The 14,794-nt window shown below is 39.8% G+C and overlaps 3 protein-coding genes across 3 annotated transcripts; 1 reads left to right on the top strand and 2 right to left on the bottom strand.

Annotated features, from left to right (window-relative positions):
- Nucleotides 1-3,567: 3,567 nt before the first annotated feature.
- Nucleotides 3,568-4,254, bottom strand: LOC148573148 (uncharacterized). Its single transcript, XM_088505690.1, has one exon. It carries the CDS (start codon nucleotides 4,252-4,254, stop codon nucleotides 3,568-3,570), a length of 687 nt encoding a protein of 228 aa, XP_088361816.1.
- A 2,197-nt stretch (nucleotides 4,255-6,451) lies between these two features.
- LOC107626976 (F-box/LRR-repeat protein 13-like) lies at nucleotides 6,452-12,311 on the bottom strand. Its single transcript, XM_088505689.1, has 2 exons — nucleotides 12,263-12,311; nucleotides 6,452-7,041 (listed from the first exon to the last, which is right to left on the bottom strand). Exons 1-2 carry the CDS (start codon nucleotides 12,309-12,311, stop codon nucleotides 6,452-6,454), a joined length of 639 nt encoding a protein of 212 aa, XP_088361815.1.
- Nucleotides 12,312-12,658: 347 nt separating this feature from the next.
- LOC148573147 (uncharacterized) lies at nucleotides 12,659-13,586 on the top strand. Its single transcript, XM_088505688.1, has 2 exons — nucleotides 12,659-12,743; nucleotides 12,844-13,586. Exons 1-2 carry the CDS (start codon nucleotides 12,659-12,661, stop codon nucleotides 13,584-13,586), a joined length of 828 nt encoding a protein of 275 aa, XP_088361814.1.
- The last annotated feature ends 1,208 nt before the right edge of the window (nucleotides 13,587-14,794 follow it).

The following is a 14,794-nucleotide window of genomic DNA, read 5'->3' as shown; positions in this document are numbered from 1 at the left end:
GTAAGAAATCTGTATATCTGAAATATTTAGCTTTGAACATTCTTGACAGTGTAGAATTAGGGTATTTCATTAAACGCTAATATTGCTTGTCCAATAAGGCCAAATTTTGTGCCCTTAGATCTTTGATCCCCAACCCTCCATCTTTCTTCGGTCTCGTCATTGTATCCCATTTAATCCAAACCATTCTTCGTTCTGTGCCTTTTTGACCCACCAAAATTGCGAGAGCATGCTATGAATCTCAGTTAACAGCGTGTCAGGGAGATTGAAACAAGAGAGTGTATAAATAGGAATCGCTTCCCCTACCGCTCTCAATAGCGTGTGCCTGCCACCTGAGGACAATAAACTTCTTTTCCAACCCATAATCCTCTTCTGAACTTTATCCTTGATAGCTCCAAAGGTTGCTTTCTTTGATTTCTGAATTATGGAGGGCAGCCCCAAGTATTTGTCTTGGGCTCCGATATGTTCAATATTTAGTGTCTGCGCAATTGCTAGTCTTGTGTTCTGAGGTGTGTTGTGATTGAAAAAGATGGCCGACTTGTTCAAATTGACTTTTTGCCCATTGAAACTCTCGTAGATCTCTAGCAATTCCAAAATGCTTTAGCTTGTATTAGGTGAGCCCTTGCAAAAAAGGATTGAATCATCAGCAAACAAAAGGTGATTAACTGTTTAACATCTCCGATTAACTTTAACTCCTTGAATTAACCTGTTTTGCTCTGCCTTGTGTAGCAAGAAGGAAAGCCCTTCCACACAAAAAAGAAATAGATATGGAGATAAGGGGTCACCCTGTCGAATGCCCTTATTTGGCCTAAAGTAGCCAAAAGGTTGCCCTTCCACAACAATAGAGTAAGAAACAGTCGTTACCAATTCCTTAGTCCAGTTAATCCATTTAGCATCAAAGCCTAGCTTTTCCATGATGTACCATAAGAAGTGTCATTCAATCCTATCATAAGCCTTGCTCATATCTAGTTTAATAGCTGGTGCACGAATTGTGAATCACACTTTTCACAACGCGTACCACTAACCAGCAAGTGCACTGGGTCGTCCAAGTAATACCTTACGTGAGTAAGGGTCGAATCCCACGGAGATTGTTGGTTTGAAGCAATCTATGGTTATCTTGTAAATCTTAGTCAGGAAGTCAATTATGTTTATCAGTTGAATTGCGAATAACCAAGAGAGCATAAATTAAAGGTTACTTGTTGTGCAGTAATGGAGAATATGTTGGAGTTTTGGAGATGCTTTGTCTTCTGAATCTCTGCTTTCCTCTGTCTTCTGATTCACGCACGCACGTCCTCCTATGGCAAGCTGTGTGTTGGTGGACCACCGTTGTCAATGGCTACCTTCCATCCTTCCAGTGAAAACTACGCTCACGCGCTCTGTCACAGCACGGCTAATCACCGGTTGGTTCTCGATCCGGTTGGAATAGGATTTACTATCCTTTTGCGTCTGTCACTAACGCCCAGCCTTCAGGAGTTTGAAGCTCGTCACAGTCATTCAATCCTTGAATCCTACTCGGAATACCACAGACAAGGTTTAGACTTTCCGGATTCTCATGAATGCCGCCATCAATTCTAGCTTATACCACGGAGATTCTGATTAAGGAATCTAAGAGATACTCATTCAATCGGATATAGAACGGAGGTGGTTGTCAGGCACACGTTCGTGGTTTGAGGAAGGTGATGAATGTCACAGATCATCACCTTCATCACAGTTAAGCGCGAATGAACATCTTAGATAGGAACAAGCGTGTTTGAATGGAAAACAGAAATACTTGCATTAATTCATCGAGACACAGCAGAGCTCCTCACCCCCAACAATGGGGTTTAGAGACTCATGCCGTCAGAGAATACAAAGTTTAGATCTGAAATGTCATGAGATACAAAATAGGTCTCTAAAAGTTGTTTAAATACTAAACTAGTAGCCTAGGTTTACAAAAATTGGATAAACTATGATGGATGATGCAGAGATCCACTTCTGGGGCCCACTTGGTGTGTGCTGGGGCCCACTTGGTGTGTGCTGGGGCTGAGACTTAAGCAATTCACGTGCAGAGGCCATTTGTGGAGTTGAACGCCAGTTTGGGCGTTCAACTCCAGCTTTTGATCCTTTTCTGGCGCTGGACGCCAGAATTGGGCAGAGGACTGGCGTTGAACGCCAGTTTACGTCGTCTATTCTTGTGCAAAGTATGGACTATTATATATTGCTGGAAAGCCCTGGATGTCTACTTTCCAACGCAATTGGAAGCACGCCATTTCGAGTTCTGTAGCTCCAGAAAATCCACTTTGAGTGCAGGGAGGTCAGAATCCAACAACATCAGCAGTCCTTTTTCAGCCTGAATCAGATTTTTGCTCAGCTCCTTCAATTTCAGCCAGAAAAATACCTGAAATTACAGAAAAACACACAACTCATAGTAAAGTCCAGAAATATGAATTTTTCCTAAAAACTAATAGAAATGGACTAAAAACTAACTAAAACATACTCAAAACTATATGAAATTAACCCCAAAAAGCGTATAAAATATCCGCTCATCAATAGCCATCTCATGATCTGCTCCACTTCTCTTATTTTTCAAATAGTGCATACATTCATGGGCAATTAGAATATTATCTGAAATAAGTCTACCTTTGAGAAAAGCACTCTGATTTAGGCTTATGATTTTATTCATAATACCTTGTAGTCGGTGCACCATAACTTTAGAAATAATTTTATACATAACTGAGGACAAACTAATCGGTCGTACCTGAGTCATGTCACTGGCATCTGGCACCTTTGGAATCAAACAAATTTGAGTATAGTTGAAGCTTTTTAGAATTCTACCGCTATGAAAGAAACTTCGCACTGCCTTAAAAACGTCACCTCCAACTATATCCCAGAAAAAGTGAAAAAACTTAGCTGTAAACCCGTCATCACCAGGAGCACTCTGAGCATGAACACTGAACATAGCTCTTTTGACCTCGTCCATAGTTACCGGCCTTTGGAGCCTACGGTTCATGGAAGCTGTAACCTTAGGCTCCAAATCCTCCAAATATGGATTCGGATCAACCGAACAAGAAGAAGTAAAAATATCGTAGAAGTAGTCTTCAGCTACCTTTGTAATATCCTCCGGTTTCGATGCAATCTCATTGTTCCTCCCAACTAATCTCCAAATTCTGTTCCTTCGCACCCTTGATTGAAATTTCTGGTGAAAGAATCTGGTTTTTTGATCTCCTTCTTTTAGCCATTTGACTCTAGATTTTTCTCTCCAATAGCTCTCTTCTTTCATATATGCTAGCTCCAACTTCTCTTCCAATCTGGTAATCTCCTCTCCCCCATTGATTCCAGCCACCCGCAGCTCCTCTAGGCTAGCTTGAAGGTCCTCAATTTCTTTTCAAGAGTTTGCTTTGTGAGTTATCTGCCATTGAACTAATCTATATCTACATTCTTTCAACTTTTGGGCCAAGGAGAACATAACCGAGCCTATTACTTCCATTTTTCACACTTCGCTGACAATTCTTTTGACATCATTTTCTCCATACCAATATTCCTGGTATTTAAAATACCTTTTACTATGCCAGGATTGAGGTTCAGTTTCCATCAAGATAGGAGCATGATCCGAGCCTGATTCTGTGAGCTTGTGTACCACTCATTCGGAAACTTCAGCTTCCATCCCATCCCTACTAAATAGAGTTCAAGCCTCTCCTTCACCAAATCCTCTCTTTGTCTTCGGTTTGTCCACGTGAAAGGCCGCCCCACCATTCCAATATCCACTAATTTGTTGCTATCAATAAAATTAATGAATGTTGCAATGGTAGTTGCTGATTTTTGGTCTCCACCCTCCTTTTTCGCCTGACTTATTATAGCATTAAAATTTCCCGCTATTACCACTTTTTCTTCCAGTTGTTGACTCATTGTTGTAAGCTCCTCAAACTGTAAGGCTCGAATTTGTTCCGAACAGCTCAAATGGACACCAATGAACATCCATACCCCATTGTTTCCAAACTCCTTAACTTCAGCTGCTACAAAGAATTCCCCGCTGTTTATAATTTGAACATTGATGCTGTCCTTCCAAGCTAGCGCAAGTCCTCCTGCGATTCCTGACGGGTTAACAATATGCCAGCTTTCATAGCTGCATGCTCGGAATTTTGCTTCCACCTGTCGAGATTGGTTCTTTGTTTCACTTATGAACACAATCTCGGGGGAGTGGGATTTACATATCCCTTTTAGGGTGTGAATTGTCAGGGGTCTCCCCAAACCTCGACAATTCCAAACTATAGTTCTCATGGCGCCTTGGGTGCCATTTGTAGGCTGGCACCCTTCACCCCCTGTTCAACTGTATTTTCATCCTCTGTTCTTGCTTTCTTTTGTAGATCCTTCAACTATACCACTCATCATCCTTTTTTTGGATCCAACTTTAGTATCCAACCCTCCAGTACCTTGTCTTGCTAATTTTTTCCACTTCCTGCCTTCCTCTGTTGTGAGACATTGCCCAATAGTGAATTGCATAGGTTGTCCTTCATCCTCCTTGGCATTGGACTGACCAGCTATGATAATCTCCATGCATTCTATTCTAGAGTTGGCTGATTGAGGTGACTCAGGTGCTGCCTTGTTGCCAGCGTTTTGTGGTTTCAAACTTTGTTCCTCCTCTTGCATTGACATCCCTGCAAATTCCTCCAATAAGCAGTTTAAGACCGGCTTTTTCTTACGTTGAGTAGCCTTATTTTGATTCTGGGCTGAGTTGTTGAATGTTCTTTCTCTTTCAGAGTTAATTCGTATTCCCACTTGGCTGGCTTTAACCCATTTGCCAATGTCATCCTCTTTTATCCTATCACTCTCTGTGTCCTTCAGCAGATCATGGCAGTTTTTCACCTCGTACTCCAATTTTGCGTAGTAGGTACAAAACTTTCCAAGTCTCTCATAGCGCAATGCCACCTCTACCTCCTTTTTATTAGGTCTTGCAACAATTAACTGATCCCTCACTTTCTTGGTAGCTTCAATATTGATCTTGGCCTTTACAATCCTAATTTCTCTGCCTCTCATCTGAAATTTACCTACCTCCAACACTGTGCCCAGCCTCTCTCCCAATTTACGTCCAACTTCGAGGGTTTTAAACGATTCTGGCAAACCCCAAAATTGAACCCAAACTGGAAAATTGGAAACAATCTCTTCATCACTGTTCTGATCTTCCTTCCATCTCTTGACATGGAGCACGTAATCCTTAAATAGCCATGGAGTACCATGTTCAACATGCAAGACATCCACCTCTTTATTAAAAAAGAATTGGAAATAATTGTCCCCTTTGTCACTCACGCTAAATCCCTCCGGATTTTCCCATATAGCCTTTAAAGCATTCCCCATGGTTCCAACTGAGAAGGTTTTGAAAGCAAAGAGTCTACCATACAGACTATTGGAGCAAGCGTTAATACATTCTGATATGTCTGCCTCTTCCAGCAGAATCACATTCCTACCTCCTTTTCGGTTGTCTTCCTCGGTCTGATCTTCATCCCTCCTTGCCTCAGCCATGCAGATTACGTAGATTATCTTTGTCAAACTAGTAGTCAGAGATTTGTGTTGAAATTTAATTGACGTTGACAGTGCAGTCTTGACGGCAGCAAAGACTCTATTAAAAACCATAACAGAGCACTAGAAAATCCTAACAGAGCACTTGTCCTCTGAAATTAATGAGTGTGATTTTGTAAAATTGATTTTGAGTAGAAGTGAGTTTGTGCCAATATGATTTATATTTGGTAATTCTAAATTAAAATTAATTTTTATAAAATGAATTGTTTGGATAATATTAGTTAAAATTACTTTTAGATATATAATTACTAAAAAATACATGATATTAAATTATAGTATTTTTTAAGTATATTTAATTTTTTTATACCTTTCTAGTATTTTTTATATAATTTTTTAATACTTTTAGTATTTTATTTTAGTATGTTATAATTTTTTACTATTATTGTTATTTATGATTAATTTTTTGTTTAATTTGTTCTACCTAATGAAATCAATAAATCATATTATAAAAAAATAACAATAATGAATATAATATACAAAAACTACACTTATAAAAATGTACAATGTCAAACAAAATTTAACAAAAAAAAGAGAACTCATATAAAAAATAATAAGAACTCCATAAATAAAATAATAGAGGTAAATACCAAATATTCTGGCGCTGATAAAATGGTACCTAACTTTTGTTATTGACAAAATAGTCCCTAAAAAATTTTAAAATTTGACAAATATGTCCCCAAGTTCGCCGGAGCAAATCTCCGACAAACACAATGCTGACATGGCCATGGTGACTTGGCAAACCACCCCAAACCCTAATCCCTCCTCCCTCTCGAACACACACTCCTCCTCCCTCTCCCTTCCCATCACGACCCCCTTCCCTCCCTCTACCCAACGGACACTCCCCCTTCCCTTTCCCTTCCCATCACAGCTCCTCTCTAACGCACTCCCCTCTTCTCTCTCCTCAACGCACTCCCCCTCTCCCTCCCCAATGGTTCCCTCTGTCACTGGCGCTATTGTCACTAGCGCAGAACGTGAAATGCTGAAGATGCAGGCTCGTCAACGCCGTTAAGTTCAACGATTTTGGAAAAAACGTATTTCCGTAGATATAACCCCTAGGGCAAATAAAGAGCTTCAAAGACGTCAACTTCTTGCACGAGAAAATTTCCTGAGGAATGTGAACGATATCACATTTCACCGAGCTACCTAAGTTGTGAATCTTATGCGAGATCGCAAAATTGGAAATTCTTTTGAGGATGTGAGGCTCAATACAACAATGGCACTCAAAATCGAGGTTGAGGATGGCGGAGAAGGTGTGACGACGGGTGGCAAGGGTGGAGACAAATTTCGTGAAGGTTTTGAAGGTCCAGAAGTGGAAAGAGTGAAGAGTGAGGGTTGGGAAAAGCTTCCAGAGATTCCTCCAGCAACGCGAGAGGACGCAGGTTTGGACGGCGTGTTTGGCGTTCACGAAGGAGAGCACGTGGAGGAGGATGCAATTGGGTAAGTCGCTAAGTCTGTCTTTCAGATTGCGTTTCAGTGTGCTTTGGTCTTTTGCTATTGGGAAAAAATGGCATATCGTATTCTAAAGAAGACATTGGTGTCGATTTTTCAAGTGGAGGGAGATCGGGGATGGGGTGGGGGACTGCTATACTGCTATGGCTGGCTATTGTTATTACAGCAAATCACCAATAAAACAAGAACTGGAACAGCAAATCGGTAGGGAGAGGGGAGAACCGTTTTTGGTGTGTGAGAGATTAAGGGGGAACCGTTGGGGAGGGAGAGGAGGGGAGTGAGTTAGAGAGGGAAGGGTGGGGACTGCGTTGGGGAGGGAAGGGTTAGGGTTGGAGGGGGTTTGCCAAGTCACCAAACCACGGTGGTCACGTCAATATTGTGCTCGCGCAGAGATGTGCTCCGGCGAGCTCGGGGTTATGCTTGTCAAAGTTTAAAATCTTTCAAGAATTATTTTGTCAATAACAAAAGTCAGGTACCATTTTGTCAGCGTCAAAATCTTTTAGGTACCGATTTGGTATTTACCTCTAAAATAATAAGATATATGAAAGAACTGAACACAAAAGCTACAACTTTTTACTTCTTGTAAGCGTGAGTTTGAGTACAAAATCACATCTATGTTCACAAGAAAAGAAAGTTGCCAAACAAAAATGGAAGTGTTCAAGAAATTCAAAACGTGTTTTTGATGTTTTAAATACTAAATCAAACACACCCTTAGAGTTTCATATTTAAAAAATAAAAAAAATAAAAAACATGACCCGGTGCGAATTGTATAAAATGGCTGGGTCACCGAAATCCAGTGGGAGCACGAGTAGCTCAACTTGACCAAAGGATCAAGTTAGCGAATTTTCGGTCAAACTGAACAAATCGAGTTAGGTTTGATAACAATGGTGTTAAGTAAAAATATTGATCTAATCTTTGATATATCTGCAAAATTCAGGCTATAATTGGCAAAAAGAAATAGAATAAAAAAAATAACATGTAAAATGTAATTTAAACTATTTTTCTTTTACTGTTTTTTGCCTCAAATAGATCAAAATGCAGCTTGCTTTTTGCAACATTTAGACAAAAAGAAATTTGCATTTTACAAGTGTGCAAAAACGTGCTTGTATGATATGTATGAGTTAGGAGATTAAATTTGGCCTTTATATAACCCACTCCATCCGTATTTTGTGCCAAAAAAAAAAAAGTGATAAAGAGAAGCATGAAGCTTATTGAGATAGAGAGGAGAGTTTTGTTATATTAGTAGTGAAAGAGAGAGTTTTTGTTCGGTAATTTTTTTGTCTAAATTTAATTTTATTAAAATAGTTCATGATTTTAGTTTAACTGACAAACATATTATTGGACATATGTACAATTCTTAATGTGTAAGTATTTGTCTATTTTATTCGTAAATATTTTTATTTGTTTATTATTATTATTCTAGTTATTATTATTATTATTATTATTATTATTATACTGTTATTGTGTTATTATTAATATATTATTATTATATAATTAATATATTATTACATTGTTATTATGAGGGAAGTTACAACTATATTATTATATATGGGTATTATTTTTATTATTATATTATTAATATTATTCCGTGATTATCACTATTATGTTATGATTATTATTATTATTATTCTACTACATGTTATTAGAATTTTATTGTCCAAAAAATTTAATCCACTAAAAACTTACAACGAAATCACTACAGTCATACTAGTAACAACTAGGTTCATTTACGTCTTGCGAATAAGTAAAGTGAAAGGACACTCTACATTGTTGTTTATTGTAGAGGAATGATAGAGGTCCAAAACTCACACCTTTTACCTTTTGTTTGGTAAAGTCACTATTACCCTAGATGACGAGCTGCATATTTTTGGTCTGCCGATTAATGGGAATCCCATGACGAGCAGACCAAACAGCAGTCATTCATTCTTGGTAGAAAAATGCATGACAATTTTTGGCAGGCAACCGATCTGCATGATCACACATTGGGGAAGGTAAACCTAGCATGGGTTCAGCAATGTAAAGATACCGAACTATTTGACACCCACGAATCTATCGAGCGATATGTCTGGTGTCACATATTCTGCTTACTCGAAACTGTGGTGTTTACCAACAAATCGACTAATTCGGTTAAGTCGAAGTTTTTGCCTCTACTTCGACAATTCCATCAGATTCGTAGTTATAATTGGGGGAACTTGTCTAACACACCTATACAGGTCCTTGTGCCATGCATTGCAATATAGCTATTGGTGCGGAATTTAAAGTCCACAAACTAACCGGCAAGTGCACTGGGTCATACTAAGTAGTACCTCAGGTGAATGAGGATCGATCCCACAAAAATTGATGGATCAAGCAACAATGGTTAAGTGATTGGCTTAGTCAGACAAACAGAAAATGGTGTTTGAAGGTTCAAAAGCATTAACAGTAAATCAGAGAATCAGAAAGCAAACAGTAAACAAGTTGTGAAATATATATGAGAAAACAGTTAAGGCTTCAAAGATATGTATTTTCCTGATTGACTTTTCTTACTAACTATTTTAATCATGCAAGATTCCATTCATGGCAAACTATATGTGACTAAACCCTAATTCCTTAGACCTTTTTAGTCTCCTCTAACCTTCATCAATCACCAATTCCTTGGTCACTTAATTCCAATTAGAGGGTAAAGTTCAATTCTAGTTATATGCCACAAAAACCCTAATTACCCAAATATAAGAGGATTATATGTCACGTATCCCGTTAAGTCCAGATAATCAGAAATTTAGGAGAAATTATTTTCAAGCTGTTGTTCAAGTAAAGAGCTTTTCCAAGTTATACAAGAACTCAATTAGAACAAGGGTCATACTGCCGTTCCACCCAAATTCATAAGATAAAGAACGAAAATAATTCTTGAATCATAAATCAGTACATGAATTAAAATAGAAAAGTAATATTATCAATTCATACAATAGACAAAGCTCCTAACCTTCACAGTGGAGGTTTAGTTGCTCATGGTTCAGAGAGAAAACTAGGATTCTGTAAAACTGTAAATTGCGGAATGAGATAGAAGAGAAGAGAGGAGCCCGAAGGGTTGATTCTTTTCCCTTTTATATCTAATCCTAATTAATGTAAAAATATATTTCCTAAAACTAAATAATATCTTTTTCTAATTATAAATAAAATAAAATTTAATCAAAATTTGCAAAGCCTTCACGTGTAGTGCATCCTGGGACGAGTGGGGACCATTGGCTTCATTAAGGGTGGCGCCAAACATGGAAGAATCCAAGTTTGGTGTGCACCAGGCAGAGAATTCCTTGGGCTTTCCTTGAGTTGGCGCCAAACTTGGAGTAACCCAAGTTTGGCGTGGAGTGGTGCGTAGCTGTTCCGAGGGTTACCTGAAACTGAAGGTCGATCTCGGACGAGATCTTCTGTGCTGGTCGGTGATGAGGCGTACGATTTGTGGATGGTGGCTGGAGCTGCCGTATCCGACTTGTTGGACTTGTTGATGATGCTGATCCTTCGTCACCGGAGGGTGGAGGTACCTGCAAGGGACTCTGATGCTTAAGTTAGCAAGGGTATTAAACAGGTTTTTAGTAGAATCAGAGTATGAGTTATACCTGGGTGCTCCAGTGTATTTATAATGTTTGTAGAGTGATCTTTCTGGGGATAAGATAGTTATCTTATCTTATCTTTGAGTGAAGTCATCTTATCTTCAAGGGAACCACCCTTATCTCTATAGGCTTGGGCTGCCTTTGGATTTGGGTCGTGTTCCTCTGTTTGGGCCCTTTTTGGGCTTTCTCGGTGATTTGGTCGAGCTCTTTGAGAAGAGGTCGGATAATCCTGACCTGAAGAGGTCGGTCGACTTGTCACTAAACATCCCGGGTCGGACAGCTCGACCCAGGGTATGAACAGTGCCCCTGCTTTAGCGTGGTCTTCCTTTTGAGGTCGAGTCCCTAGTTTCAGGACTTCAATCCTTCTCTGTAGAAGTCGAGTTCGAGCATTGTCGATTTCTTTTGTAGAGATTCCTCTGAATGCGGAACATTTTTATTTTTTCCTTATCCTCTTGAAAGCACGCGTCCCTTTGCTTTGGGAACGTGCGAGGGTTTAATAACCCATTAATTAATTCTTTAATGCTCCGTTTCTTTTGCCTCCTACTTTCATTTTGAATTTTCACGAAAAAGGGTTTTCTCTTCTTGTTGTAACTTCCTCTTTTCTCTTTTCTTCTTTCGTTTTGTTTGTACCTCATTTGTTCTTCTGCCCCCAATTTCTTTACGTCTTCGTGCTCTCCTTGCTGGTGTTTGTTGGTGTAGGCTCGCTGTTCATTTCCACTTTCGCTGTCTCCTTACTTTACAGGTTGGTCCTTATTTCTTCTTCGTACTTTACTTTATGCTTGAAAAGTTTTGATCTTGCTTGGTTTTAGAAAGCTTGAATCTTTTCTGTGTTGGTCGTGCATCTGATTATTACTGCAATGTGTGCTCTGGGAGTTTCTTTGATTTTGAATGATCCTTTTTGCCTTTGATGTTTTTTAGGGTTTCTGCACGCCATTATTGTTTCTGGTTTGTACCTTTTGATTTTTATGAACTGCATGTTTTTACTAAGGCTTCTGCTTGATTCTTGAAAAGGGTTGCGCCTTTGTTGATTTCGCCATGTTGGTAGTTTTCTTTACTAATAAACTTGTAGAAGGTAACGTTTTTCTGATGGCTTGCTTTGATTTTCTTCTCGTGTCGTTGCTTATTTGGAAGGGGATTATTTTTCTTCGCTGAGAGTTTTGTTGGGGTGTAGCCTTGTAGACTTTTTTCTGAGTCCTTACTCTGTCCCTGCCTCCAAAGGATGCCCCTGGACCTTGTTGTGCGTCTTGGGATTTTCCTTTTACTATTTGTATTGTTCTGAGTCATGTTTGTCCGAGCTGATTTCTTTTTGTCCAAGCTGTTTAGGTTGGTAATCCATTTTCTTTTTCTGGCTGTAGGACTAGTTGACCATGTCTTCTCGTAAAAATATTGTCGAGACGTCTTCCAAGGTTCCTGAGGGTATGTCTGACTGGCTGGACTCCCTCGTCCTGCTATGTATTTCTGTAGTTAACTCTAAATTATGTGTGGAGCTTAGAAAATATCATCGAATCTGTAGTAGTAGAGATCAAGAGAACAACTATGAATTGGTAGCACCTGATTCTGACGAAAGGGTTTGCTTCCCTGTTCCAACCCAGGGGGAGCGTCCTTTCTTTTATGTGTACGACTTCTTTTTTAGCCAAATGAACATCACCCTTCCTTTCACCCCTTTTGAGACCGACCTATTGTGGTCGTGTAACGTAGCTCCATCTCAGCTTCATCTGAACTCATGGGGATTTATCAAAATTTTTCAATTTCTTTGTCAAGAATTTCATGTTAAACCTTCTCAAACCCTCTTTCTGTACCTCTTTGTGTTGACCAAGCCTGGGACTACCAAAAAGAAAGCTTCTTGGATTTCTTTCAGGTCTGCCCAAGGACACAAAGTTTTTTCCATGTATGATGAGTCTTTTAGGAATTTTAAGAATTACTTTTTTAAGGTCCGAGCTGTTGAAGGAGCTCGACCTTTCTTTTTGGATGAGAATGGCGAGCCCAACTTTCCTTTAGAGTGGCAAAGGAACATAGTGGTGTCTAGGTACACCTGGGAGATGTTGGACGAAATTGAGCAAGCTTTTGTAACTATGTTGGAAGAGAACTGGGGGCAGCCTCCCCATCTTGATACTAAGAAATTTTTAGGAAATCCTTTACTTCTCCGAGCTGAACTGGGTACGGGTCGACTTCCTTGATATTTGTTGTATTTGCTTTATTCTTTTAAGCTCTCTCCTTTTTATTCCAGTTTATAACTTGGTTTTTTGTGTATTTTCAGAGATGATTAAAAACAATGAATCTATGAAGGCCTTTAAGAAGGCGAGAAAAGCTACAGCAGTGCAGCACATCTCGGGTAAGGTTGCTGGGGAAAGGTCTTCCCAGATTCCTCCCAAGAAGCCTATTTTGAATACTGTTGGGCCGAGGAAGATGATTCCTACGCCTCAGGTCCGTTTAGTTGATCCCCCCCAGACTTCCACTGCTACCTCTTCTCCCTCTGCCGGCCTTCTTCCTAAAAGACAAAGGACTTTTGAGCCCTTCAATCTTGATGCCCCTGATTTTGATGCCGTTGGGTTTGTCGATCAGCAGATTGCTTCTTATGGTGTTATTCCTACTGACGATGTCTCTCTTCTTCGTCACTTGGATTTCATTACTCGGAGCAGCATCAAAATGGCACATATGGGAGCAGCTTTGTATCGAACTGCCCAGGATCTTCCTATCCATGCGACGAAGGCCTTTATGGAGGAGGTCAAATCAGAGTTCGACCAGATGAAGGGTTTGAAGGAGGAGCTCGAGGTGAAAGTGGTCAAATTGGAGAAAGAGTTGGATGGTGAGAAGACTCGGGCTATTGCCTTGGTGGCTTCTGCCAAGTTGCTTGAAGATATGGCGTTGAAGCATAAGGAGAGCTATGTCACGACTTATAGGGAGATGATGGGTCTTAGGGAAGATTTAGAGTCTGCCCGAGCTGACTATGCCGAGCTCCAGGGTCATCTCGTAGGTAGTGTAAATGCTGCTCGTAGGTAGTGTAAATGCTGCTTATGAAAATTTAAAGGATCAAGTTTGAGTTCCTGCGCCCGAGCTTGACCTTACTCTTTTCAGCTTGGACAACATTGTAAAAGATGGTAAGATTGTCCCAGATGACCTTGATGATGATGATGATGTCGACCCTCCCCCTATGCCTTCTGCCAAAGTCTCCGTTGCCCTACCTCCTTCAACTCTGGCAACTGAAGTCGGCCAATCTGAGTCTGATCCCGATGTCCAGATCCTGAACCGGGATGATGGGACGGTAGATGCGGTACCGCTTCAGACTCGTCCTCCTTCACCTCGGGATACAGCTAATGGGAAATCCTTGGATCCTCTCTAATTATTTCTGATGCATTTGTGTATAGCCCGACCTGTGGGCTTTGAACTCTTTTTGTAATTTGTGGTCTTGACTTCTGGATATTTTGGTTGCTTTTCTGTTAGCAACTTTATTTTTAGAAAAAACAAAGTAGTTTTTTAGGCTCTTGGGGTCAACTTCAGGTGGCCTCTTGAGTCTTATTATTATAACAACTTTGTTTCTTTTTGTGATATGCTTGTCTACACCTTTCTGACACCTTCTGGAATCTTGAGAGTGTTGGAGCCCTGTTGTCCAATCTCTTTTGATTGTCTTTTGTGTTTTATTTTCTATTTTAGTTGAGGCTAGCTTTGTGCAACTAGTCTTCTTTGCCTTCTTTGATATGGTGCCTGTCTTTTTTGATTTTCTTGAGGTCATGGCTTTTTGGGTCCGACTTGGGTCCCTTATGGCGCCTGCCTTCTGGCTTCTTTAACTTGATCATGTTTTTGAAGTTGTTTCTAGTAATCTATTTTGCTTGGACCTTGGCGGGTCTCTTTCTCTAGATTATAGCCTTTGGTTTGGGCTGACTTCATCATGTTGATTTCTTCTAAGTTATTTCTAGTAATCCATTTTTCTTGGACCTTAGTCAGGTCTCTTTTATGGATTACTTTTTATAACTTTTTGGTTTTTGGGCCGACTTCATCACGTCGGTCCCTTCTAAGTTATTTCTAGTAATTCATTTTTCTTGGACCTTGGTCAGGTCTCTTTTATGGATTACTTTTTATAACTTTTTGGTTTGGGCCGACTTCATCACGTCGGTCCCTTCTAAGTTATTTTTAGTAATCCTCTTTTCTAGGGCTGGCCAGGCCTCTTTCCAGGGATTTACTTTTTATAACTTTGGTTATTATGGTCGACT

The sequence above is a fragment of the Arachis ipaensis genome, chromosome B2, assembly GCF_059453495.1.
Source record: "Arachis ipaensis isolate K30076 ecotype BB chromosome B2, ASM5945349v1, whole genome shotgun sequence".
NCBI lineage: Eukaryota > Viridiplantae > Streptophyta > Magnoliopsida > Fabales > Fabaceae > Arachis > Arachis ipaensis.
Note: the sequence above shows the minus strand (reverse complement) of the source record. Positions and strands in the feature narration are given on the sequence as shown.